Raw genomic sequence first — 27624 nt, 5'->3', positions numbered from 1 at the left:
ATAAAAGATGATAGAATGCAATTGCTGCAAAAAGACCTGGATACTAGGCTGAATACTGGGAACAGACTGCTAAGGATGGGGCTTCTAAGGCCCAAAAATGTATTTGCTGAAGTTTTTAAGGAAAGATTGGACAAACATCAATGGAGAATGGTTTTGGCATAGTTAAGCCCTCAATGGGAAAAGAGAATAGATCAGGTGACCAAAGCTCCTGCCGGCCCTGTTTCCTATGGTTCTGTGATTACAAAGGAAAATGCAATCCCTCAACCTAGGAAATGTCCAAACACCAGGAGTTGCCACTTGAGCTTCAAAGCGAAAGTGGGATCTGAAAGTGATGCCCACCATTTGTATGCAAATGAGTTCTCGCATCTCTTTTCTCCAGCCATCACACAATTCCTCCTCCCAACCCCCACTTCTCATCTCCCCTCCACCTCCACCTCCTTAGGCTGGGCAAGGACAAAACACAGCATCTTTCCACAGCCCTCTCCCAGGAATCTCCACACATGCCACCACACAAGTCCTGGTGCATAATGTCACATCCCCAAGTGGTGCCCCTAAATATGCAGAAGCCAACTTTGTGTGACACAGATCACACATGGGCTCTAAGGAGTACCGAGGGGAGGGATACATCCTCTCCCTCCCACCTTCCCCAAGCCAGCCACATGCCAAGGAGAGAAAAGGAAAAGCCCTTGTGCTATGCAAAGTGACTTTACACCTCCACAGTACATGATGTTAATTAATGTGAAAGGAAAACACCTCAAGGCTATTCCAAAGGACACAACTACTTCAGGTCCTTAGCTCTGTTCTGAATTATTCCGAGGCTTGGTCAGAAATTGTCCCCAGAAACATTTCTGCACCAAAAAAAGGCCTGTGCTCCAAAGAAGTACTGCCATGCTTTTACATTTTCAAAACCAATTAATTTAGAAAGAGAAAAACTCTACATTTGATCAAAGAGCATAATGAAATATTTTTTTGAATTTCAGGTTTTAATTTAAAAAAAAAACCAAAACGTTGTAACCTAAATGTAATCAAGCTGTTTCGTGAAGAATAAAATAGTTTCCAACAGATGTGTCCCATGTAGAAATTTCATATCTCTGAGACCTCAATTTGTCAGATTTGGTTTACATTGATCAATGCATCTTAGAGTTATTGGGAAGAAACTAGGATGGTGAGAGTGCATAGGTATAATTTCTTTAAAAAGTCAGCCACAAAGTTAAAAGTTAGCTTATGTAAATAATCAGTGTTTCAGTAACATTTTTCTTCTGTTAAACCGAAACCAGAGAATTTTTCAGTACAGTCACGTTAGCCAGAAAATTTTCCTTGATAAAGAATATCAAGCCACTTATTTATCACGTGTGCCATAGGCCACCTGGCTTTCCAGCTAAACTATCATTGTAAAACATGAATATGCACAGCCAGAGTTCCAGAGCTCAGGGCTCTGAAAGTAAAGAAATCAGACAAATGAACCTAAATAAAATGTAACTGGTGGAATAATGGGTACCTAATGGGATATTATTTAGGGTAGATGCTGGTGGATGTACATCAGAGGCAACAGGTACATGAGAGGAGGAAAGAAACACTCCCTGGTTTAAATTATTTTTCTTGAAATTACTCCGGCACCATGATACCATTAGATACATATTGCTGTGAAGTCATCTTAAGATGGATATTAGAGATTAATTAAATAGAGAAAAAATAGAAAGGAGATATCAACTTTGAGAGTATCTAAAATTCCAGTGACTAGTGATCATTGAAAGCATGACTGAATTATATTTTTAGGTAAAAAAAATTGTAAGCTTCAAACACAAAAAGACATTAGACCAGTTAAATATCAACATCCTGCAAGTGGATGGAAGTTACAGCTGCAGTAACAGGGCTCAGAACCCAACAAGTCTGCTGGTGCTTTCCATTTCTGACAAAATCAGAACTAAGCAGAAACAGCTCTTTTTATTTGTATTTTCAAAAAAATTTTTGACTGAACAGAGAAGCCTACAGACAGCTATTTCTGGGAAAAATTAAACACCCCAGATTACCATCTCTTTGAAGCTGGAACTGTCTATACCCATGTCTAAGACTACGTATAGTGCCATGAGATTCCAATTGATAACAAAGGATTCCAGGCATGCTGTATCACAAAAAAAACCCTACGTAAAGGCAATTGGTAAACACAGGAGCCATTGCAAGTCCCTAAAAGTCCAAGTTTAAAAGAACGGCAAGCACAGAGACTTACCAGGTAGCTACTGTTTGATTTTAAAGAGCAGCTAAAGTAGCCTAACTTCGAAAACTGCAAAATTTTAATTCCTTAGAAATCTGCATTAGAGAAGATGGTCAATAGATTGTAACAAAATCTACGTATTTCAGTCAAATACTAGGTACAGAACCACAGCAAGTGATCTATTAGGGTAATCAAGGATCCTATAGCCTTGAGGTCTTGCTCACAGAGCAGGCAAGCCTGGCAAATGTGGGACAAGTACAACTTCTCAGGGCAGGCCTAGGAATCTGCAAACTCTTTGGGGTTTCCAAGTTTACAAGGTCGGCAAAATTAACACAGTTTGCATTTTCTTTAAATTGTTAGATTGCAAAATATGTATGAAGTATTCACAGATATTTTTTCCCTCAAGCAACGCCATATTTATTTAAAGAAGCTCGTAAAATTCTGCTAGCCACTTCCCAGAAAAAACTGCCATCTCCTGAACAGGGCTGCTTGGAAGGATAATAGGGATAGTTTTCACACATCCTCTGCCTTAAGATTCTGCAACTGTGTGAACTGAACTGCATCTTGTTCAACTTTTGAATAGTTTTCACAGTCAACATCAAATAATTTGCAAGTTAAATTCCGACATTCGTTCTGATATTAATTAGTTGTGCTTCTTTAAAGTGGCTCACAGGATGCAATTTCAGCCAAGCCACCTCTGTGTTTCAAATTCAAGTAACTCCAGATGAGTAACAGATTAAATATGGAACACATAACTTTACCAAATTGATTAATTTGGAAGATATCAGGTATTGTTTCAATTACATAAAATTGTGTGCCAGCTATAACTGCAAAATATGACAGCTCTAACACCACTTCTTGCTTTCCAGATGTCCATTTTGTCCTCTGCAGGGCAGTTTTTACTACTATTTAAACAGAGTCACAGAACACCTTAAATGAATGGAAGAAAACCTGAGAAATACTCTTCTTAAGGCAGAATATACTGCTTATCACTCCTTCCCTTCAAAGCATTTTATTTTTGGCTGAACAAGACCTCTGTTTGGCTACGATTTGCCCCCAAATTTATGCATATAGCTCTCACAGGTTGCCTTAAAAGCCCCTCATTCCTGTAAATGGTTTACTCCAGGCTTTTTTCCAACTGCATGTCTGCCTTTTTCTTTGCTTTGGGGATCAGAAATTAATTTTTTTGTGTATGGAATGAAACTGGCATAAACCAAGATCACTTTCTACCTTTCCTGTTACATAATACAGGGTTGTACAGTCATAGTGGTTCACTGTTTTTTATACAGTTAAAATAGAGAATCTTCATGAATAAAAGACAATATTCAGGAATTCCTGGGAAATGGTGCAAGATGGAAGAGAAGTGCAAGGTGTTTGGGTGGGGAGAGGTTACAACTGAATTAGGCTGGAGCAGGGTTACTCTGCCTTATTAATTTGGTTATATGGTATGAGCTCTGTTGCTCGCACTAAAACCAATTAGAATGACTGGTGTGTGAGAGCGAGGACTAGGCACATAGTACCCTACCTAAAATTTTATCCTATGAAGTGTTTGCTCAAGGCATTTTGAGACAACCTCCTTATAAACCAGGTTCTTCTGTTTTTTCTTACCTCTTGGGTTATCACCAATGATGTTGGTTTTGCCATTCCAGTACCAGAGCAGCAAGGTTGCATCCCGGGATCCTGAGAGGATGTAACAATTCCCTCCAATGTAGGACTCGGAACGAGCCACACAGGTTACAACATCCCAGTGGCCAAACACTACCTGCATCAGTTTACCTGTAACACAGCAAATCGATTCTTTTAAAACTACTCTTGTATTCTAAGAAAAATTAAATACATTATAAAGTACTTTAAAAATATTTTCTTTATCCAAAAAGAAGGTTCAAAATAGAACTACAGTGGGGAGTACTATTTTTTCTTTATTTATTTGGTGGAAACTTATTTAAAAGTGCAATAGTCCACACAATCCACACAAAAAAATACTTGCAGTCTCTCAATACTATACTTTATTCAAAAGTGTCACTGGATTTGCTGAAGCCCAGCAATTGCAGATCTTGGAAGAAGCAGGGCAAGGGACACACACACTTTTCTCATGCACCTAACTAAAGCCCCTTCAGGTAACAGGGGCCAGGACAAATTCTGCACCCAATGACACAGGGAAGTGTGATGTGTGATGCCTCTAATGTGTGACCCCGGCTTTCTCAGCCCAAATGACCATGCACCCATTTGTGCTTTGGGCTGAATAAAGAATGAGGAGGAACAGAAGGGAAAAAGAGTGATGGGTGTGGAAGGCTTAATAAGACAGGCCAAAAAAAGAAACAGGAAATGCAGACTACTGCATTTCTAAATATAAATAAATAAAAATAAAATTAAATCAAGTGTTCTGAAAAGCGTTTAAAAAATAACAAGTAACACAGATCAATGTTGGGACTCAAATTAAGCCCATTTTAATAAAATATTTTGGTGCATGAATTAAAAACTATTAGTCACTTAATATGGGTAATAGGGAACATTTCGCAACCTGTTTTTACACAGCACAAAAGCACTGTATTTGTATTAAGACACTAAATAACAATTAATGGGAACAAAAGACTTAAGGGAGTGGTTCTGAAGAAAGAACAAAAATAGTGTTAACAGCCTGATTTATAACAAGATCAAAAGGTAAGTGCAATAAAGTGAAGAAAACCAGAAAAAACCCAAGAGATATGTACGAATATCTACCAAAAAAAGGAAATTACTGGAGTACATGAAGAAAAAATAAAATAACAAGATGCAATTTAAAGGAAACCTGTAGATCAGATTCAAAATAAAACACTGGCGAAACTTATTAGGCCTGCTCTAACATTGCAAGAGAAACTGAGAGATGAAGTGCTACCACATGAGCCATTTCTGACTGGACAGGGCAAACCCCTGGATGCACTCTTACTGTGCATACCTACTTTGTAGTGGAAGGGTAAGCAACTAAGGGGTCAAATAATGATGTGATATATTTTTCAGTTGTATTGACATAGGCGTTCAATTACCTGGGGTGATTTACACTTCTAGAACGCAAGTTTATGCTATAAACATCACTGAGTTATAGAGATTTCCCTCTCAGTTATTTCTGTGTTTATACATTCCGTTCTAGAAAACAAGCATTTTTCAAGGTTATTTCTGTAGTCTCACTGCCCTGTTAGTTTTATTTTGTTACTGTGCAGCTTAAGTTCAATGAACATCATCAAAACAAGAAATAAGATTTTGGTCTTTTATATTGCTAAGAAAAAAAAAATACTAATTTTGTAAGAGTTCCTCAAACTTTCCTGTTTCCTTTAACATGAGTTGTCTTCTCTACACAGTAATATCCAACTTTACCATTTGCACTCAGATATCCCTTTTTGACAGAACAAATTTTCTAGTTAATGTTTTATTTGACAGCTGTGCTACAAATAATTAAAAGAAAAATAAGACTCAAGTCTGCAGTACTGAAGCTAAAACACTGTCTAGAAGTCATTCCACTGCTGGAGGAAGGTTTTATTGTGTTTCTGCTATATTGGCTGTGCTGAGAACCCATGATTTATGTTGAAAGTATTTCCTACTAAAAACAAACTCACTCAAGATCTGGTAGGAAAATGGCTCCTTTTTTTGTGCAAGTGCTAAAATATAATTGAATTCAACACTTGGGATCACTTGCCTGTATGCATTACTGATCACATCATCTTTTCCCCTTGATGTTCTGCTGATTTCAAAATATTTTCCTACTATATTCTCATTTCAATTTGAAGCAAAGTAAACTACATCTGAATTCACTTCATTTAAGCTAGAGTTGCTATACTGACCAATAGAAGAGACAAATCTGAAACTTTTCTGACAATGGTATTTTGGTTTATACCCTGATTAGCTATGGTAGTAACAAGGTGCCTGGTGAATCTGCCATGCACAGAGGAAATAACTTAAAGAGATATTTGCAGTTCAGATTGATACAGGACAAGGCTACCAAAACCATACAAGTTCCTTCCATAGGTGTAAAGTAAAATACATCCGTTGATATAATAATTTCTCTATTCATATAAATCAAGAATATACACTGAATATTTATTGCTGCTAGCTATCCTTTATGAAGATCTACTTTAAATTCACAGTTTTATGTAAATTTATTTTCATCAATAAGAAAATTAACCTAAGAAGGGTCTAACAAGATATCTGTATAATGAATCGTGGGCAGTCAATATGACGTAAATGGAACTTCTCCTTTATACTTAAGGCCTTAAAATTGTAAAAATGACAGAAATACTGAAGTATGCCATGAGATCTAAAGTCTTAACAGATTTTCATTAAAGACCATTTTGTTTTGTCAAACATTTTGGTTTGCCAAGTGTGAAAAACACTCTTAACTAATATATTTAAGAAACAATGACAAACATGTAGGATGCTCCCTAGGGATTAATAACCTACCGGAAAGCTTGATGGCACACACACATTAACCACACTGGGTCATTAATCCCAAAGAAGTACCTTGCAGTGAGGTCGCTATTTCCATTATAAGATAATGAAAGGGAAAAAAAAAAAAATACCTAGTTTTTCATGGGGTTCCATGGCTTTTAAATTCCTGTAGCTCCTACACTGGAAGATTCTTTTCTATTTAGCATGGCACATGCATGACTTCAATGGTTTGGACACACTCCTGCTGACATTATCCTAATTTAACTGCTGCCCATTATATCGATCAGTTTATGTTATATAAAAGAATTCAGTGGCTCCAAATCAATTCTTCGAGTATGGCATAGCTTTTAAAGGCTTTTATAAGTATTCTTTCACCAGATTTCAAGACTTCTCTTCTTGTTCTATAGTACTTGCCTTTATTTCCTAAAAAACCCAGTTCTCTGGTGGTAAAAACCAACCAGAGTTAAATTCAAGTAAACACTTTAGAAGTAATTAACTCTCCTGGTATGCAAGGCTTCACACAAACTCTCACCTGTGAAAACTACAGTGCAAGAACAGGCATCCTTGTCCTATAAGTTTGAAGCAAAACTCAGTTTAAACAAGAGTTCCTTCTCTCACATTTGCCATCATTTCACAAAAATGATAGCACAAAATACAAGGCAGCAGTAGGTAAGGAAAGATTTGCCAAATATTAATAGGGGAATAAATACCCTCTCCCCTCCTCATTCTTTATTTGAAACAGTAGGCTGATTATGAACAGTAAAAAAATCTTTTAGGCTGCCTCCACATTTAAAAAATACATTACCTGAATCAGTAGAATAAACACGGAAACTCTTGTCCCAGAAGCCACAGACCAAGATGTAACGATTGTCAGAGGTGATGACAAAACACTGGGAATGTACCTGAATGCTTTGGTCTAAAAGGTCAGTGATTTGCCTTCTGTGCATACCTGTATTGCTGGCTGAACAGAAAAACATACAAACCAAGACATTTTACCTTCCACATTCACAGAACAAAAATACAATTTAGAAACTTGCATCCACACCAAATACATTTCTCACATCGGTTACTTGTTTTTTGTGGCAGGGACGCTTTCTTTCTGATTCTACTATGAAATACTCATGACACTTCTGGGAACAATGCTAATTCCTTGTAGTATATATTCTAAAATAGAAGAAAGCCTCTTTTTAAGTGAAATGCAGCTGAGAAATAAATGGAAGATTGCACATAGCCAACGGTACACAAAAATGTAATAAGATTCCTTCCCTACTTCTTCTAGTATAAGAAATTAAAAATTACAAAGCAAAGGAATGTAATGATAAGACAATACACAAACCACATAGTGGCTCAAATGTAGCACACAAAGGATCATGATTTTAAATTGTATATCAGTTGTACTTCATTGCAAGCACTGCCTTTTGAAAAAAAACAAAACAGTGAACATCAGTACTGTTTACATTTTTTAAGCATGGCACAAAAATTAACCAGCTTATCTCCACAATTAACTTTAGGGCTGGGAGAATATAACTGCCCTACTTTGATCACTTGATGTTTTGTTTCCTGAGATAATCTTTCATTGGGAACACACAGAATGGACAGGAATCCATTAGTGACCACATATTTCATACTATATTTTGTTCTTATATGTATGTCCCTGTCCATATCTATCATGAAAATCCTACACTATCAGAAAAACTTTCAGTGTGCTTTGTTCCTGAGGGAACCTGATTTCCATCTCAGGCAAGTAATTTCTCCTGGGTTTGTCTGCCAACTGCTTGGAGCACCATCACTTCCACCCAGGTGGTCTTCCAGACCTGCCTCTGTCCTGTTCCTGTGCTCTGCTTTACTCTTTGCTCTTTGGCTCCTTTCCATTCTCACAGACCAGCTATTTCCTAAGCCTTGGGTATATTCCATTTACTCTGTATCAAATACTTCATTTATTTATGCTTTTGCTATGTTTAAAATGTTAATACTGTCTTGTCCATATGGGTAGCAAATAATTTAGCAAGGTGTTGCCACTTGCTCGCTGCAGGTAACACAAATGTGGCATTCATTGCTCTTGGGGCCACTTAAAGAGTAACAACACCACATTATAAGTGAACATTCTGTATGACAAAACAGCAGCAAAAGAACCTCAAAAAACATACAGATCAACTAATTCAGTGGGGATAAGGCCTCCAAAATCTTCACCTCAAAAAGATCTAGGATATATGTCTTCTCAGACATTGCTGTTTTATGTCTTCCTGTGCACCAGCAGGAATCCCTCCTTACGACTAAGACAGCAACAAGATTCCTGCTATAACCATAAAGTGTAATTTTGTAGTCCTCTTAGGTGCCATTTCTAGGTAAATGTGTCTAGCCACAATTAAAAACCTCTAATATTACCTACATAATTACTTGCTTGCCCCCAATGATGCTGCTTAGCAATGACAAAGAAAGCCTTAAACCTTTTAAACTACGTCCAGTGTAATCACAAGGCTGATTTGAGATCTACCGTAAGAAGGGAATATTAAACCGTTTTTCAGAATGTGAACATTAATTTTAAAGGCCTTTGTACCAAAGAAAAGCCAAAGTGTTTTGTAAACTGAAGGCAAACCTGAAAATGGAATTTTAATTTTAAAATCATGAAAAAATAAAAAGGATAATAATAATTTTATTTCCTTCTACGTTTTACACAAGATGAAAAAAAAAAAGATCAGACAAGTTCAACGTGATTTGGGGTTTTTTGGTAATATTTATTTACACTTCTAAGATCTACTTGATAGCAGGTTTTAAAGCAGAACATACATTTCCTGCCCCAAACATTTTTTGGATAAAATCTATTTCAAGAAGGAAAGGAGAGTTACAGCACGTATCCTCCTCATAATAACTATTGCATTATTCAGATGAGGATTGATTTTAGATACTTTGGAAAAACACTTCAATTTTATCAGCTCTATAAAATGGTTTCATACGCTCCCACTGCTCCTGATTTAATTATCCTAGAGCTTACCCAGCAAAATGGCTACACAGGAAGAGTCTGCATCTACAGATGGAAACATCACAGTTCCTACTGGGATATGGACATTTGTTCTGAAATTAATTCTCACTGTCTGACAGACCCATCATTCTAACCTATCCAGGCAAGTTCATTTTTGCTCTGATTTTTCCTTGCTCCTATAATTGGCCACACCACTTCTTTTTCAGTTAAACCACCCTGAAATAGCTGGTTTCAAACTAAGCTTGAAGTCTAACAGAATTGGTGGGCACCGAATCCTGTCTTCTTTGCTTGTGTCCTACAACTAGTTTCTGTTTTGGTGTTAGGTACCCGAGTTTTTCTTTTCTCATTGTGTTTAAGGCTCCATTCGCCATGCTACAGACTCCAAGTATGCACTCCCCAAAGTTGGGCCTGTAATGAAAGAACTGACCAAACTCTAACCCTGCTAATAGAAAAATCAGCTCTATACGAACTGATAAACCTCCATAATAAAAAGTCATGAATTGAATCTATTACAATGAGTCATTAAATAAAGGAAAGACATTCCTCCACCCCTTTTCAATAAAAGAAAAACACATGCAAATTTAACTAGTAAAGCTGATCAAAAGATGCAATACCCTTGAAAAATGAATACTAATACCTCAACACTAAACTGGAGTGGGCAATATATTTCAACTTTGAAACTGCTTTGCAATTACGCATTAATCCCCTCAGCCTGAACAGCAGGTCTATGAAGAAAGGATTGATCTCCTTTAATGATGAAACCCTGGCACCACGGTTTTATTTTTCACAACACGGTGCAGTTAAGAACCCCACTGTTATTATGAAAATTTCCTCAGCAAAGGAGCTCCATCACATTACCAGTGCACCGATTCATCATAACGTGCCTCGCTCCTGCTCATCAACAAGTCTGAGTGATGAAAAGATCCAATATTATCCTGACAGTACTTCATGCACATTCTCAATCACACATTATTACAGCATCCATATTAATTTTCACTGACACGCGTCCTAGGCCTGTTCAAATTAGGCAAACCAACGAGGGGGAGTTGATGAAATACCAGCATAGCCACAGCTCATTGCATTCCAATTTGCATGCAAATGGTTTATCAGGAAAATTCCATTCCCAGCAACCAGCAAGTGAAAAACAACCGTAATCTACACTTCAGGGCCACCATACAGAGCTTAATGAATCGCAAAGAGAGAAGGAAGTGACAGACCTATGAGAGGATCGATTTCCACTGGCAGCTGGTAAGGCTGGTCTTGTACAGCACCTTGATGAGCTGGAATTCAGGAAAGAAGATTTTAAAACTTTGCATTTTTTTTAATACATGAAGCCACATATATTTTATAAATCACAGCTACGCCCTTTTTTTTTAACTATTCAAGATTCTTCTGCATCAAGTGAATGAAAAAAAATAATTCCAGGTGCTTTCACAGGCTGCATATTAAACATTTATTTTAGATTAGGGCTATTCTGAATGTATGCCATCAGCAGCAGCTCTGGTCCTGAGCCATAAGCTCTAGCAGATGCTTTACTGGCAACCTCTCCTGTCGCAACAAAACAAAATTAAGTGGTAAAGAGGACTGAAAACAAAATGTGACAACCATCTGCTGACTGTAGCAAATACTATTTTCCTCTTTACTTTTTAAAGCACTGCTTTGAACAACTGAAGTACAAAGGACTTTTTTTTTAGAAGTTAGTTTATGACACAGAGAGGGAAATCTCGTAGTCGTCTCATAGTCAGCCAGTATTTAAGGATTCATCCATCACCAAAACCCATTTATTTGCAAGTTTGTATAGAAGTTAATATATTAATTCTGCCGACACACATTTCATCTGGGCACCTGGCATACCAGTAAAATGTTTAAGCACTGACTTCTCTTGCAGGGGTAAAAAGAAAGCCTTTTTATGCCACAGCTTCACTACAAAAAAACAAACAAACTCCTCCCCAGTCCCCGCCAATAGCCAACAATACCTTCTTGGAAGGGATATATACTTACACCTATGATTTTTCTACATACCATCCACAGCTTAATATAAAAACTAGTGTCAGTACAAGGATTCCTTAAATAAGTGATTCATAAGTAAATTCAAAGTTCCACTGCAATGAAACACCAACACAGAACAACACATGAAATCTGCGTGAGGAAAAAGAGCATCCTGCTGGGTACCAGTGCCATTAGATGTCAGCAAAGCCACCAAATTCATATTCAAAGGCAGGAATGGGCTTTTTAATTACACATTAGTGACAACTGGTCACTTGGCAACTTAACTTTTTTATCATGATGCCTCATTAGCAAAGACAATGCTAAGCCCACAGCAGGGGATATGGAGAAGTAATGATACCTGCCCTCTCACCCTAGGAGATCCCATTTCGGTATAAAATTTTAAGTCAACAATAGCAAAGGCTGAGGAGTCCACACCCAGATATCTTAAGCATAGTACTCTATTAACAGCCAGCAACTGATGTGTGCTCTCACAGCAGTGGGGTGAGGTGATTTTTTCTTGGGTTTTTGTTGGTTGGCTTTTGTTTGTCTTGATCTGTGGGTTTTCCTGAATTCTTTGTACTGGCAAGACAAGTGTAAAATGCCTCTAAATGAAAAAATAGCAACTCAAAAGCACAGCTTACTGTTCTGCCTTTCAGAGGTGAGGGAAAACCCTGAAAAATCTGAAAGCTCTGTTCAACTCAAACCAGTTGAACACTCACCAAACTGGTTGCTTGCTCATGGATCATCAACCAGCAGAATTGTGTTGAAATCAAAATCAACTCCTACCACTTTTGAACATTTTCTTCTTCCCATGACTGTTGTTTGTTCACAAAGGCCATTTTTTAAAAGCCTTGAATATTATATGCCCAAGGTCACACATCCAAGGTATGAGAGGATACTGTCATCCTCCTTTCAAAGAAATCTTGGGAGCCCTGTAAATAGTTCTTCATCACAACTTATCTTAGGCAAGTCTCCCTTCCCCCCTTCTTTCCCATCCTTCTCTTGAAGCACTTCTTGGGCTGGTGAAATAATACATAGATGTTTCTATTTGAGGGGTAATTTGTAAGAATTAGTAAAAAAGTGTGGGAGTCATCTGGCTTTTTTCAAAAAGTAATCAGGGACCATGGGTCAAGATTTCTTAGCAGGAATTTCAACCATGTACGTATTTCTCTGGTGTATCTTCTATTTAAGTTATTTGAGTAGAAGGTCTTTTTTTCCCCCTTTCTTGAAAAGCCTTTGAACAAATATACTGCATTGCACTGAAATAACTTCCTTTGATGGCTTGGGCCTAAGACTGCCGTAGTCAGGGAAAGGAGGATGGATGTCTTTAAGATTGGAGAATATTAGAATTAAAAGCAGAATTATATTCTCAACTACAGCACACTTTTAAAGGAAAATTAATTTTATTAGTTGCTATGGAAATGGCTATTTTGTTTTCCTTTCATACTGACAATACATAATCACCTAGTAATTTTGGGATGTTTAAGATAAGACTTCCCATATATTTTATTTTCTAATTCTCATTGGGTGCTTATAATAAACAAGAAAAAGATAGAAGAGAAGATTTCAGACAAGTTTTACATGCTTTAAAACTGCCTTTGGCATGATATGGTTCAGGCCCCCAACTGACTGAACAACAAATTTAAGAGGAAGAGTATGCCTTTGTCATGACCAAATAGTGATGGACGGTTTTGTCTCCTTCCATGGTGCCTGATGGCCTGGAAAGCAACATATTGTTTTTACAAACATTTAGTGTGCTACACATCTTACTACGATAGCTCAAATTACCTTTCCAATGAGAAATTAAGCCCACGTGTGAAGAGCCTGCTGTGTCAATGAACCGGATTTGCTTTTTTAACTTTAAACCTACAACAGTTCGTCAGCAAATTTTGCTAAGACAAGAGAAGTGCTGCTGGATGTGAGGGGTTTCTCAGGCTTCTTGCTTTAATGTACTTACCAGGGAGGCTGTGCCACTTGTTCACAGCAAAGAGCCTGTTTGCAGTGACCGTGATCACAGCAGGAGTGGCCAGGCCGGGTTGGGTGTTGGCAGCCACGTGAGTGACCGGGGAGTTGGATGGAAACTTCAGGACCATGATAACGTCCTGCTGGGCTTGCTCTGTGAACATCAAGGGGCTCTGCAGGAGGAGATACTGTTGAGTGCACACGACAAGAACCCAAATACACAGGAAAAGAGAACACGGGGAGGAGAAGAGACAGGACAAGAGAAGGAAGATTGGATTAAAACACACAGCATCCAATAGAAGCTGCAGTAGAAAAGCAAATGCAGTAATAGTGGCTTATGGAAATAGAGGCTTATGGAAATAACCATTTTAGGCAGAAAACCCTTCATGTACCCTATTAATCTCAGGGCCCTGTTGAACACAGCGTGTCTGTATACAGACTTTGCTTCAGATCACAGCAGATTAAACTATAAATTTGCAATCACCTATCTCTGCCAAAAGAATTCTCCTTCACATCTGCAGAGATAGTACGTCAAGGAAAGCAAGGCCAAACCAGGAGGGAAACACAAAAAAAGCGAGCAAAAGAAATTCTAGCTCCCAGAGATTGTCTCAAGTTGCATTAAATTGGCAGACTGTAATTCTTTACAAGCCAGATGAGAACATGAAAGCACATTAAAATAAACAGATACACACATACACTAGATATATGTTCTGTATATATTTCTGGTGCACAAAAATAAGATTTATGAATGCAAAGTAGAAGACTTCACTGCAAATGTGTTTCAAAGGACAAACATAATTAAATGCAGTTGTAAAGAATATAAAGTGGACGTGATTACAGACACTATCCTGCATTGTTTCCAGAAATGCTAAAGCGAGGGAATGAATCCAGACTCTCATTTTCAACATAATTTTTCAGGTTTTAGTTTTTGTAGTTGTAAGTTGAAAAGTTTATTAACTTTTAAACTAAGTTCTCTCAGAATACTGCAAATGTCAAAACAAAATATTGAAGACCTTAGATATGGATATCAAATGTAAGGAGAAAAAGCAACACCTAATGGGTTTATGACTATGTGGTACATCTGAAAAAAAGGAGAACCCCATTGAAATGCAGAGATACAATCACCCTGGTCACCAGTAGCCACATTGCTCAAGTATTTCTAATTTTCTAATAACCAAATTAGAATACTAATGAAGTGTCCTTGGGCTGTTTTCCACCTGCAGTATTTCATTACATATATGTGTATGTAAGTGCATACATTTAATGTATATTTATACAGAACTAATAAAAAAATTAAATACATTTGCATTTTTATTATCACTCCTTTTTAAAAAGTTATTAAGAGTACTTAGAAAAACATATTGCACTATGAATTCCTATTTACAGTCTTTGCATAAAGGTGTAAATAAAAGCAACTAATAAGCTACCCAGACATCCTTCTGAGCAAGTGGCTAAAAGCCAATCAATATTATGAGTTAATCCTCCCTGGATGCTCATTCAATTAAAGGTGTCAGTAATGCCTCATCTGATGTGGCCTCAATTAAATCCAGCTATCTGATGGTTGAAAACACAAGGGGATACAGCAACAGCAGCAAAACCAGACAAATAGGCAGCCTTCATGTGACTGCTAATTACTACACCTGGTGTATATTATGGCTTGTGCACTTAACACAGCACGTGATAACTTCCAATTCAGCTGCATTCATGCACACACATGAAAACAAAACTCAGTAAATAATGCAACTAGAAATAATTCAAAACTATGACAGGAAAGATATCCTTATTGTATTTCAGCTCCAGGAATACTACTTTTAAAACCACTTAATACAGAGCTATTACGAAAACATGTATTAATATTAACAAAACCAGCAAGTGAAGAACTAAGGGGTTTTTTTTCCTGGGTGTACCCCAGCCCAAAAAACCACAGGAGTTAGAAACAGCTAACTTCGTAGATTTTAACTGATTCTGTTACATACTAAATCTTCACTAATTCAGCACCATAAAAAATATTATGATAAAACCACACAAACCGCTTCCCAGTATCAGATTTATTTATATAACAATGGCTCTGACTAACACATCAATAATCAACTTCTCGAGTTGCTCCTCTTCCTGAAACAAATCCATTTAAATTAGAGTGAGTGCTCAGTGCATGGCACCATGACAGACGGACACACATATGGCAAGTGGCTGCATGATGGGAGTATCTGGGCTCCCCAACATCCCTGTTAGCAGGGCTCTTCTGAAACACACACACTAGTCCCTGCCATGGTCTGTAGGCTGGGACCTGGCCATGGGACACAGGCAGCTGAGCAGCTCCCAGGTACACACGGGATGCATTTGAGAAAGGCCAGTAGCTCAGTTTATCAAGGAAGTTTACACTTCTCAGACTCCTGCATCACAAGGTTTGTAAGATACTTCGGAAACATTTCACGTTTCTGTGTAATCTTTTAAAACCTTCTGCACTTCAGATATGTTTTAAAACTAATACCCTTAGCCTGCTCAAGTAGGACATATTTTCTTCTTGTATATCCTGTAAGACATGTCTTTTTTTTCATATTGCAGTGTAAAATGTCCATCCTAACAATAAGGGAATGTAACCTTTTGAAAACCTTGGGAATTAGCAGACCATTTGCTCCACTTGTCAGAATATCACTTAAGATCCTTAGTTCTGGACCTATGACAACACAAATGGTATTTCAAATCCACAGACTCCACACAAAGTGGAGTATGAAAAGTAATCAGTAATAAAATAATTGTTTGTATAATAAAATTACATTAGACACAAGAGAGGTAAAAGGGAAAGCATGTTAATGCTCACTGCCTAAATTTTATCACCCTAGCTTTACTGCAAAACACATTTAGTCACATTCTTTGCTATGTAAGTTTCAGCTCATGAATTCCTAGTAATCCTGGTTTTAGGGGAAAATCTATGCCTGGGGGAAAAGACAAGGAAGTTCCACCTCCTAAAACCAAGCTTCTTGAGGAATCTGCCAAAGATTAACTAAATTGTCTCCACAATGACTGGCTCTCACCTGTACAGGTATGGTATTAACAAAATCAACTGATGAAGTGTTCCTAGATTACACTGACAAAAAAAAAAGCCTGTACTAGAAATCAATGCAATCCTTTCAGCAATAAATAAAAAAACAGTTAAGCACTGCATACAACTCCTACCAAATCGTAACTCATCTGCTGGTTTTAATAACATAATTCCACAACCACATAAAAGCAAAGTGAAAGTGTCCAGTTCTGCAAAGTTAAGATGGCAAAGGAATTGAGCACAAAGGCAGGTCGCAAAGAGTTAACATGGCACTTACCACCTGCATGGCAGAACTTCGTGGAGGATGTGGTTCTATGAGTAGTTGGGAAGGGGTCTGTCCAAAACTTCTTATTTGAGCTTCCACAGCCTGGAAAAGGCACAGGCAGGTTTGCATGTTAAGAGGTGCTAATTACAGGCAATAGAACCATAACTGTCACCTGAAAATGTCATTCCACACTTCTGGCTTGTTTCACGTTGAAAATCAACCCCGTGTGTTCACTGTGGGGCTAAGTGCTTGGCACTGGTACTAAGAATGAGGTAATCATCTTAGTGCTGTGGATGCTATTTCCATGAGAAACTCTGCAAAACCTCATCCTGCTCAATGATATTAAACAGAAACAAGCTATTATAATCAGAAACCCTCTTTATTGGCTCAATTTTTCCTTTCTAACACTGGCTTATCCTGTTTGTAGCATAACTCAAAAACAAAAGTTAACTTCTAAAAAGTTTCTGTAGGTATTAAGTGTTGTACGTTAAACTCCATTGCTCCATTTCACAGCAGTAACTACAAGAAAGGCAATACTGAGCTTTTATTCTTACTTCCAGGTTTATTCAAAAAGAGCAAACAATGTTAGGATGCATTAAATACCAACAGTAACACTAAAGGAGAACATGAAGGTGTAATACAAGGGGGTTTTTAAAGTTTCTCTGTATCTTCAGCAATATGCTTAAGTACTTTCTTCATAGGAAATACATGAAAATATTATGCTTAGTCATTTCTTAAAAATAATTATGCTGAAACCTGTGAACTTATACGTCTTGCCCTAGGCACGTCCAGCTAGTTTTCCATGCTGACACCTCTTGGCCCACTGGTTTAAAGATAACACCAAGCAGCCAAAATTCAACAAGTTACCTCTTGTCAGGCTGGCCCCCTGCACCATTCACAGAAACAGGCTGATACCACAGAAAATCTCAAATCATTCAACTTAGTTTACATCTCTTTCATTGTGAGCTAAACTAATCACCTGGCCTTTGCTATGGGTTAGCAGGCTGCACATGGACTGATGCCTCAGGTATTTTCCTCTAATTCTTCTTTTTCATGGTTCAACCTTCCTTAAGTCTCCTTACACTTATATTTCCTGTTCTACTTTAGCCACTCAAAATTTTTGAGACAGTGGACTTATGCTGACCTTATTCTTATAAACAACTGGTTTAGGTAATAATAAAGACCATTACTAGGACACACAATGTTCTCCTGTTACAGCAATAACAGAGCTAAAAGTAGAATGCACCTGAGACCTTAAAATAATCATCCTTTTGATAGTAAACATGCCATCCAGAACACTTGACCTTATTACATTTGGCAGGGCTTTTGAAACATCTGAACTCACCAGAGCAGGAGTCAAAATTAGTCTGTGAACAGATTCTAACACTCTTGCCCACTCTGGGAAGCACCATAATCTTCAAAGAACTGGTGAATAAGTAAGTTTATCAAAAAGCTGGCTGAAATCTGACATACACACACTGTGATACAGTGAGCACTTTTTGAGGAACAGCAGTATTAGACTCATGAAGCACTAAAGCTCAGTAAGACTACGTGAGTCTCCTTCCTGCTGATGAGACATGCTGCATTAAAATTCAAATCTGAGGGTTTGTGACTCAAGATATCAAAGGAATCACAAAAGCTTTGAGGTCTCTTAAGACATGGAAGCATTAACGAAGAAACTGGTCAGCAGCTCTACCCTCTCCAGAAAATGCTGTTTGTTTCAAAACATGCAGATTGTAAAAAGATTTGTCTACACCTACTTGCAGATTAAGTGGCATATTTTTATTAGCAAATGGGAATTCTGCCCCGCACTGAGGGTAGGGCCAAAAGAATACAGAAGGACCAGATGTAGACTGTCCTGGCTGCCAGTTACTCTATACTTGTTAAAATATTTAGTAAAAATTGACAGTCTTTAGAATCCACTATTTATTTCCTATTAAACATATCTCCAATAAATTATTTAAAATGTATTGGGTTGACCCTGAGTTGATGGACAGTCTTTAAGACCAATTACGCTTCTCACAATTTACATATTTAAACCGCACAGAAAGGCGGGACTGCCCCTTTTTGTCGGAGCTCCCCTGCTGGGAGGTGGGGGGGGCTCCGAGCCTCCCGGCCCCACCGGGCCAGGGCCACTGCCCCTTTCCCCCTTTCCCAACGCTGTGGCACAGACCCTGGGTCGCTGAGGGGGGACTGTCCCAGAGCCGCAGGCAGCTAAAACCAGCCATGGACTGCTCACAGCTAAACCCATCCAGTGCGGCTTCGGGGGACAGGCGGGTCCCTCTCCTCTCCATGCGGAGCCGGCGGAGTCAACGGGAGCCGGCAGAGCCTCCTGTCTGCAGCCAGCACACTTCGTGCTGAACTGAAGAGGACACCGTGCAGCCAGCAGCACAGAGGGAGCGAGGCTTTCCCCACCGTAAAGCCTGAACAAGAACACCCTTCAACATGGCGGCGTCAGAGTCAGAGAGAAAGAGAAGTGAGTCCCGTGGGACGGAGCTGAGCATGGCGACGGGAGAAAAGAGGGCGGTGCCGCGATTCTGGCGCGCAGCTTAAAAGAAACCTTCTTGCATGCCGTGGTAAGAAACTGTAATACCACAAACTGTTTGTCTCTTTAATCCATTTGAAGAACATGGGGGGGATGGAGTATCTTCGTGTGCCTATGAAGATTGTGAAGAATGCCTATGCCAGGCTATACAGAAGTAGTAAGAGGCTGTTAGAGACTTGTGGCGAAGAAAAGCCTTTGTGTGCAGGCCAAAATAACTTATCCTTAAAAAGATGAATAACCCCATGTGATGGCCCACGTTTTGTAGTGTGAAGGAACTGTGAGATTTTTCATGGGAGAGATGTTCTACACACAGCAGATTGTTTGTTTCCGGGCGGATCTGCTGTTGGTGGCAGTTTGGGAACCACATGCAACTGAAGGAAAACCCTTTTTTCCTTAAGCATAAGAGAGAGACTTTTCAAGAACTAAAACACTGACTAACATCCCATGTTCTGTTATCCCCTGTGTGAGCTGGGTAAAAGGAGAGAAGTGCTGGAGGGGGGGGGGATTTGCTTTAATTTTGTTTTGTTATTTTCTCTTTACTTTTAATTCTATTAGTAATAAAACTCTTTCATTGTACTGCAACTGTTTAAGGTTTGTGCCTGCTTTGCTTTTCTCCTAATTCTTATCTCACAGAAGGAAAATAAGTAAGTAATGAATATTTTGAACCAAAACCACTACAAAAATTAATAAAGTATTCTTGAAGCACAGCTCCCAGGCATTTGATTTAGAACTGAGAATAGATAAAGTGAGGAAATAATAAGCTTTAGATTTATTAATTTCCTTGCATATGGACTTATGATCAATACAGAAAACTTTCACTCCCTAATGCCCATGTTCAGCACTTAAAGAGAGTCACAATTTTGTCCCAACCATGGAATCTGGTATGTCTCTTAATTCCTCTGGAAACTGCACACTCTTACATAGCACCAATAGTGAGGGAAAAAGAAACACAACTCATCACATTGATGCAGAGTATTTCAAATACATTCATCATTACAAGAGCCCAAACTGATGTAGAACAAGTATAAAGTACTCTACTCAACCCACCATCAAGAGGCATTGTCTGTTTTCATACAGTGTTTGTCAGACCTGGTGAAGCTGCTGGCCAATGGGACAATGATTTTGCCAAAGCCTGCCTCAGAGGATCACAAGTTCTCTGTTTTCAGTCTTAACAGACAGTTTCTACATCCCTGTTTATCTTCTAGCTGGAGTTTGTGATTTACAGTTCCAGCACAAATAAGTCCTTTAGACTCATTAGGTTCCATCTGGTCATTCCAAAAAAGATGAGCACCTACAGTTCCAGGACTGCAATAGCCCCGACACAATCTTTCCCTTATAGACAACAGAACTGGGAAAAATCCACGTTCTACCACAGCTAACAAGGTTTCATAAAACATCAGATCTGTACACAGAACATAAAAGCACAGGTACTGGTATCTGTACGTCATCTTTACTGGTGTCTTCAGAGATCCAAAAGAAATTTGAAGAACTGTTGAGTAAAGGCAACAACACTTGGACAAATACGTCTAGACATAGTGGCTAGACTTCAGAAAAAAAAATCTTCTGCATTCCTTCTAGTTATCAAGAAAAAAAAAAGTAAAGGTTTCTTTTTTTAGCATGCACATTTTGTAATAATGACCAAGAGAGTGTACTAGCAACCCCAAATGGTTCCTTCCTTTTCCCAGATTGTATTCAAAGTCAATCCAGATGTCAACTCCCCATTCTGATGTCTCAGTCAGAAGGATCACATACAGAAGGATGCAAGATGACCTCCCTCTGTCAGCAGAAATGTGATGGTGGAGCTGGAATCAATCCCTGTTCTCTCAATTTACATAACAATAGAAAGAGCCACCAGATGCCACTGAGACTTTTGTTCAACCTGTCAAAGAAAACCAGGTAGGAGCAGGAAATTTTTTTCTCAGAGATATAATTAGTATATCCTTTGAAGAAAAGTACCTACCATTCACCTGAGAAAATACAGTGAAATGCCCATCAGTCAGAAAGTCATCATCCACTTCCTTTCTAATGAATTATAGCCCAGCTTCTAACTGAGCTTTCTTGAAAAGAAGTACTACCAGCATTAGTCAGTATTACTAAGAGACAGACAGCTCCTCCAGCAGTAGAGGAAGGGCATGTGTTCTCACACTGCTGGATCCCTCTGGAGCATGCAGCCATTCAGATGACTGTAGGTAGAAATGCTTGTGAAATTTGCACAACCCGTTTCACATCTATTAAAGGCACCATACAACTGGAAAGGCATAGCCTTTGTTTGAAAGAGATCTTTAGCTTGACAAATTTACTGCTGAAAGCAAGATGTGTGCCACAAAGTAAAACATAGTATCATTCCACATTTTATTTCACTGTTTTTCAAGTATCTCAGTAAAACTGCCTTTTTCCTGTTAATCATCTACAAAACCAAAATTTTGGTAATGCCAGAATTGTTCCAGATGCTACAACAAGAAGTAATAAAATGAAACAAGGTAAGCAACCTTTTACAATAATTCACACAATATGCATCTCAAACCACAGACTTATGTATCATTGTATTTCAAATGCTAATTAACTTAGAAGCATGAAAGCCATAGCAAATTTCATAAGTTGACATTTATCTGATTTTACCTGTTCCTAAAAAAGTCTCCTAGATCATCTTATCTTTTCTTGGGGGGTGGGAAGGGGAGAAGGGGAATAGGGAAGCAAATTAAAAGAAGAAAAGTAAAGAACTTGAAAACTTGGCTTAGTTATAACGTAGCTCCTGGCCACTGTTTGGTATGGCTATTTTCAGCCTCTGAACTTACCCTCTCATCTAACTGTGAAGAAAGTTAATTCAACAGTATGCACTACCCACCAAATACGGCTGTAAATTTTTTGGGAAGGAGGGTGATGGGGAGGTTGAACATATGGATGCAGTTAAGGTAAAAACAGATGTTTGTTACTTTTCTTTGCAGCAACACTCAGAAACTAAGTCAAAATTGCTTTTTTTTCATGTTTATGTCTGAAAGAACTATAAAATTAAATATGAGGGAGGGCGGGTGGAGGGGGAACTGCAGTGAGTGTCACAGAGAAAGAACGAAACGGTCTCCAGTTTTGAACTCAAATCCTCAAATGAAGGCCCATAATAGTTAAAAGGCAAGACATACACCATTTAACTCCAGATTTAAAGACCTTTAAAGGGACTAGCTCAGAGCTGCTTTCATCATGCCTCCTCAGACACAAAACACCAAACTGTCTGAAGAGCCCAGGGGCACAGCACACCCATGTTAAAATGCACGCCTTGGCCTGAGGGCACAACAAGCTACAACCTCACCATTTGCTACAGAGAGGCTGCTCTCAGGGCCTTTACAGATCTGCACCGAAGTATTCCCAGTTACTTCCCAGATCTCTAAGATTTAGTTGCCAAACATTTGAAACCCCAGGTGAAATAACAACATGCATTGTAATACATATTCTTTCAGCACACGTGTCAGGGACAGAAAACGTTTTGGGTTCATCCTCCATATTTCTGCCCAGTATTTATGTCCAGAAAATAACAGCCCTTGCAAAAGTAATTACTTTGGCTCTCTGCCGCTCCTACCTCACTTTTCAATATTCAAAAAGGTTTATGCACGTGTTCCTCAGTGATTTCCATTGGCTTGAGTGATATGCAATTATGATTACTTGCTTTCCCCTTCCTTCCACCCAGATGTTGCTTTAGAGCATCAGAGAACACAGACGGTTTGACAGGTTTCCCCTCAGACAGGGAAGCTGAATGGCTTAGCGGCCAACCAAGGAGCTCCTTTCCCCATGGGACGGTGATTAAAATCCAGCTCTGGTAACAAGTGATCAGAAAACCACCTCTGACCAGAGAGAGCCACTTACATCCCTACAGGAATATTCTTAGTTAAATTCCTCTAGGACTACAGAAACACAGATAACACTAGCCAGAGAGCAAGCACAATTCATAACAACAGATAAAATTGCTGAAAAGAGGCAGAAGATTATAAAGAGAAGCTCTTTGTAGTACCATCTCCCATGTTCCCTAACAATCCCCATTAGATCAAGATTGTGAAAAATGGGCAAAATGCTTTTCTGACACAGGCAATGTATACACTGGCTGACTGTACACCTGCCCTGGGGATATTGCACTACACTTGACCCAAAGAAAAAACACAGCACTCAAATGTTAGTATCATAAATTCACACACTCCCATTTGCTATTTTAAAAATAAAATGAGCAGTCCACTTTCTTCATGTCAAACCAGAAAATTATTTCTCTTGTTTTGGCTTCAGAAATCAAACATTTTGTATCGAATCACTTCTATATTTTGTTTTCCCATTGAACTATTCACTTAACATACCAATTTTAAAAAATTGTCTGTACTAGCTTTGAAATCTAACAAATAGCAGGGAGGAGAATGGAGCAGAAGAAAGGCTATGGAAAAGACACTACAAGACCAAGAGTTATGTACTGTTCTCTAGGTATCATTAAACCTGACTGCAGAGTGTTTGTGACGTACCCTCTGCTAACCAAGCAGAGTGCAGAAGGCACCTGTTGCTGCCCACTCATGCAGGTACAGCTCCAACCCCAGTACCTCAGGGTTATGGCTCCAGAGCTGAAGCGTGGGCAGAAATACTGTCAGCAGCCCGCAGAGGGGGGCCTTATTAGAGCACATGAGCAACTTGGGATGGAACAAAAAGTGCACAACCTTTGCCAGCTGCAATGTGTTAGCAAGGTCTGTTACAAAACTGTGTGCCTCATGACACAAGAAACCAACAGATACATGGAGAAATTAAAGCCATCAAATAGAAATTAAACATTTTTTTTCTTCCTTCTTTGTACCTTCCTTGCAAGGAACGTATCTGCTACATAATATTTTTCTTTTCATCTTACCACCCCCCAGTTTCACCTCCTTCTGCCTGCTGAAAACACCAGAATTGTCTGGAGATTGGTTACTGGTCTAACCAACTACTACAGATACATGGAGGGGGAGAGGTTACCCTAATCAGGATTACTTTTTTTCTTCAAGCTGTTTGAGAGTCAATATATGAATAATAAATTATTCTGTTCACATCAGAAAAGGGGAGAAAGGAGAACAGCATAGGATGCCTTCTACCACATATTCACAAACAAAAACACTAACCCAGCTCTTAAACTACATTAAGGAATTTTCTGTGAGAAAAAAGAAAAAATGAAGTCTTTTTGTCCAGACAAATCAGTATGACAATTACATGGCAGTCATTAAAGTAAAACAGGAAGTAATCACAGTTTGTGAGAATACAAATAGAAGCCCCTCAGGGCTGTGCAAGTTGCTCCAATCTGAATATATACATTCCAGGCATATTAAACAGAGGCACAGCCTGGCCTGGCTGCAATCTCCAGCTCACGCAGCTGTCCGTCTACTGCAGCGTAATCCCAGCTGCCAATCTGAAAGAAACCAGTTAGTCAGAGCAGACACAACCAACAGAAACAAATGTCACTCAATAATGTTCAGAGGCACTGGGTTCATGGATAATTTCAAACAGTATCTCTGTCTGGAGCACTGATGTGCTCATTCAAAACACCTAAATCTTTGGCTACTGGAAAGAAGCAGATAAAAAATACTAGAACTACAAAAACAGGTCTGGTAGTACTTCAAAGAGACTGACAGAATAAAAAGAGAAAAGAGTCTAAAAAGGGAGTTAAGATCAATGTAAGGACCTGCAAATAAAACTGGATTCAGTACAAGCAAAATCCTAAGCAGCTCTGGGACTAGTTTTTAAAAATACAACAGCTTCTGTTTTATTTGAGCACAACAACCAAAATTGCTTCCCATCTCTCTCTGGCAGCTGAAGATTTCAAGAGAGCAACTCACAGCTTTCATTTAAAATCAATAACTGCCACAGAGAAAGTAGTGGCACTGCCATGTGCAATACCCTCAAACTTCAATTTCTGGCATTATTCATTTGCTCGTCTAAATACCTAACAATCCCAAATTGTCTCATATAAAACTTCTTCCTCTGGAAAAAAGTAATCAATTCCAATCTGTTAACATTCCACAGAATTTCTTAAACACTGATGTCATCTCTATTTATTAAATAAAAAAGCTTCATTAAAATAAAACAGTCGGAAGGAGGTTAACACACAGAAGTAAAAATCAAAAATGTAGTGGTCTTTAAACCAGTAGTTTAAACCGAATGTAGTGGTCTTCAGTGATCACCTTTCAGAATCTGTAACAATTGTGAAAAAGAAATAAATAACTCCTTTTGCTAAGCTATGAAATACATTTATTTAAACTCTCATGACTACTACCTACAAGACCAAACTTGCTGTTTCCAAACTATGGGTACAATGCTATCTCAGAGTTTTCTACTGCAACAAATAAACTTTTTGTTATTATTTAATAGAATGTAACATTTAACTGAGACTTGACTTTTAGATACTGCCTGAGGAAAACACCTTTGGCATGACCACAAGCTTTCTCACTCAAGCAGCAGCTATTTATCAAATATAACTAATAACTAAAATAACAAAGTTTGGTCAGTAAACACCACACACATCTACGGACACAGTGGGAACACTGATGCCCAAGTCAGACACCCTGGGCTGCAATAAACACACAGAAAAAAAACATTCAGAACAAAAATGGCTCATTTCCCAATTACTGTGGAAGACAATACAGGTATCATTTGGACAGCATAAAGAGCCTGCAAATAATCAAAGCATATTGATGACACAAAAAATTCCTGTAGCCTGTTCACTTCCATGTTTCATTCAAGGCTAAATGACTTGGTGTATAACTCTAGCTATTATATACAAGTATATCTCATCCTTTCCACATATGGAAGAGGAAAAGAAGTTTAAAAATAGAAGCAATTTATATCAAAAGGAGTTATTTTTGAAGTATTATGAACATCACTGTTACCCATACATTATTTATCTTTTGATTACTCTTTCTTATTTAATGCTGACCAACAAATATGTCAGCTAAGACTGACCAGCCAGGCACAAATCAAAATGTAAAGAGCCTAGGGGGTCTCAAGACCTCTCTGGCTCTGATAGATCCACAAGACAGGTCAAGCAAGAAGAGGTGAGGGAACTGACTGTGCTGAAAACTTCTATCCCTTGAATTTCAATCAGAAGCTGAGGAAAAAAGCACGCAGAGCTGAAGAACTAATTCATAGGAGTCACCTCCTTCCAAAAAACTTTACTACTTCCAGCCAGTTTTTTAAATCCTTACACATGGAGCATCTCAGTCCTACTTTAATTAACTCTAAAATATCACTTTTGTCTGCTGGATAGAGAAGCAGAAGCCGCAGGTAAAACTAGAATCTATTCTGTAATGAAGGAAAAAGGAGAAAAACAAGGTAAAATATTTTTCTGGATCAGAACTTGGCGGAATACTTTTCATGTCTGTTTGTATAAGCCTTGCAGTAAATAGGTACATTGAGGCAAAGGGCAATAAATCCCCATTCATCATATCAAACTCCCGGCTGAATGGAATCAAAGGAGTGCCACACCTCCAAGATATCACAGTAAGCATTTGCTTATGTTCATTTTGCTCGTTTACTCCAACACCACAGGCAGGTCACAATGTGAGCAGAGATGTGAGAACGAATAGGTAATTGATACAAACTGGTGGCAGGAGTGGTGCTGCTGTTATTTAATGCTCCTTTCACCAGAAGGAAATACTTCATCCTTTCGTGGGAGGGTCCTGATGCCCAAGACAAGCTGATTTCATTGAGCAGTGGTACTTGCCCTCATGGGAGGCCCTGCCTGTGTTACACATCCTGCTCTGGGTACTTCCCAGGAAAAGACCAAGGCATGGGCTTGGTTGCATTGCCAAGTTCACCTCTCCTTAGACACAAAATCAGTATGCTTCCTTTAAATACAGCCTTCTTCATTCCAGTTCCATATAAGGGCATTTTAATATAGATTTGTAATTAAAATGAGACCAATAAAAATGAGACCAATAAAAAGCCATTTATTTGGCTTTTCCCACTGTTCCCATGCTGTACAACACCAAACATGCCATCCATGCAGCACACTTAAGCCAGAGACAATTCAAAAATTGTTTTTACGGTACTTTGAATGTTGCCTGCATGTATTTGTTACTTACCGAATTCAGCACACGGAAATTTACTGCTCTGTGACAGTTATTTTATAACCATTTTATCCTACATTTAAAACTCATCACAGCCACAACAAAGACTGTTGCCCAACCTGCTAAAACCAGACTGATCGTTTTCCCAACTA

The 27624-nt window shown here is 38.5% G+C and overlaps 1 protein-coding gene across 4 annotated transcripts in view; it reads right to left on the bottom strand.

The window, feature by feature from the left end:
* LRBA (LPS responsive beige-like anchor protein) overlaps window positions 1–27624 on the bottom strand; it is a 374344-nt gene that overhangs the window by 23667 nt on the left and 323053 nt on the right. For 3 of the 4 annotated variants that reach the window (XM_039551359.1, XM_039551360.1, XM_039551362.1), the window contains 5 exons: window positions 16883–16972; window positions 13558–13750; window positions 10829–10891; window positions 7437–7592; window positions 3821–3988 (listed from right to left, as the gene is read on the bottom strand). In XM_039551359.1, the coding sequence (XP_039407293.1) occupies window positions 3821–3988; window positions 7437–7592; window positions 10829–10891; window positions 13558–13750; window positions 16883–16972 (670 nt within the window). The remainder of the gene's footprint in view (window positions 1–3820; window positions 3989–7436; window positions 7593–10828; window positions 10892–13557; window positions 13751–16882; window positions 16973–27624) is intronic. The other variant, XM_039551361.1, reaches the window with a different exon arrangement.

Source organism: Corvus cornix, chromosome 4 (genome assembly GCF_000738735.6).
Source record: "Corvus cornix cornix isolate S_Up_H32 chromosome 4, ASM73873v5, whole genome shotgun sequence".
NCBI classification, from domain to species: Eukaryota; Metazoa; Chordata; class Aves; order Passeriformes; family Corvidae; genus Corvus; species Corvus cornix.
This window is presented reverse-complemented; position numbering and strand designations above follow the sequence as displayed.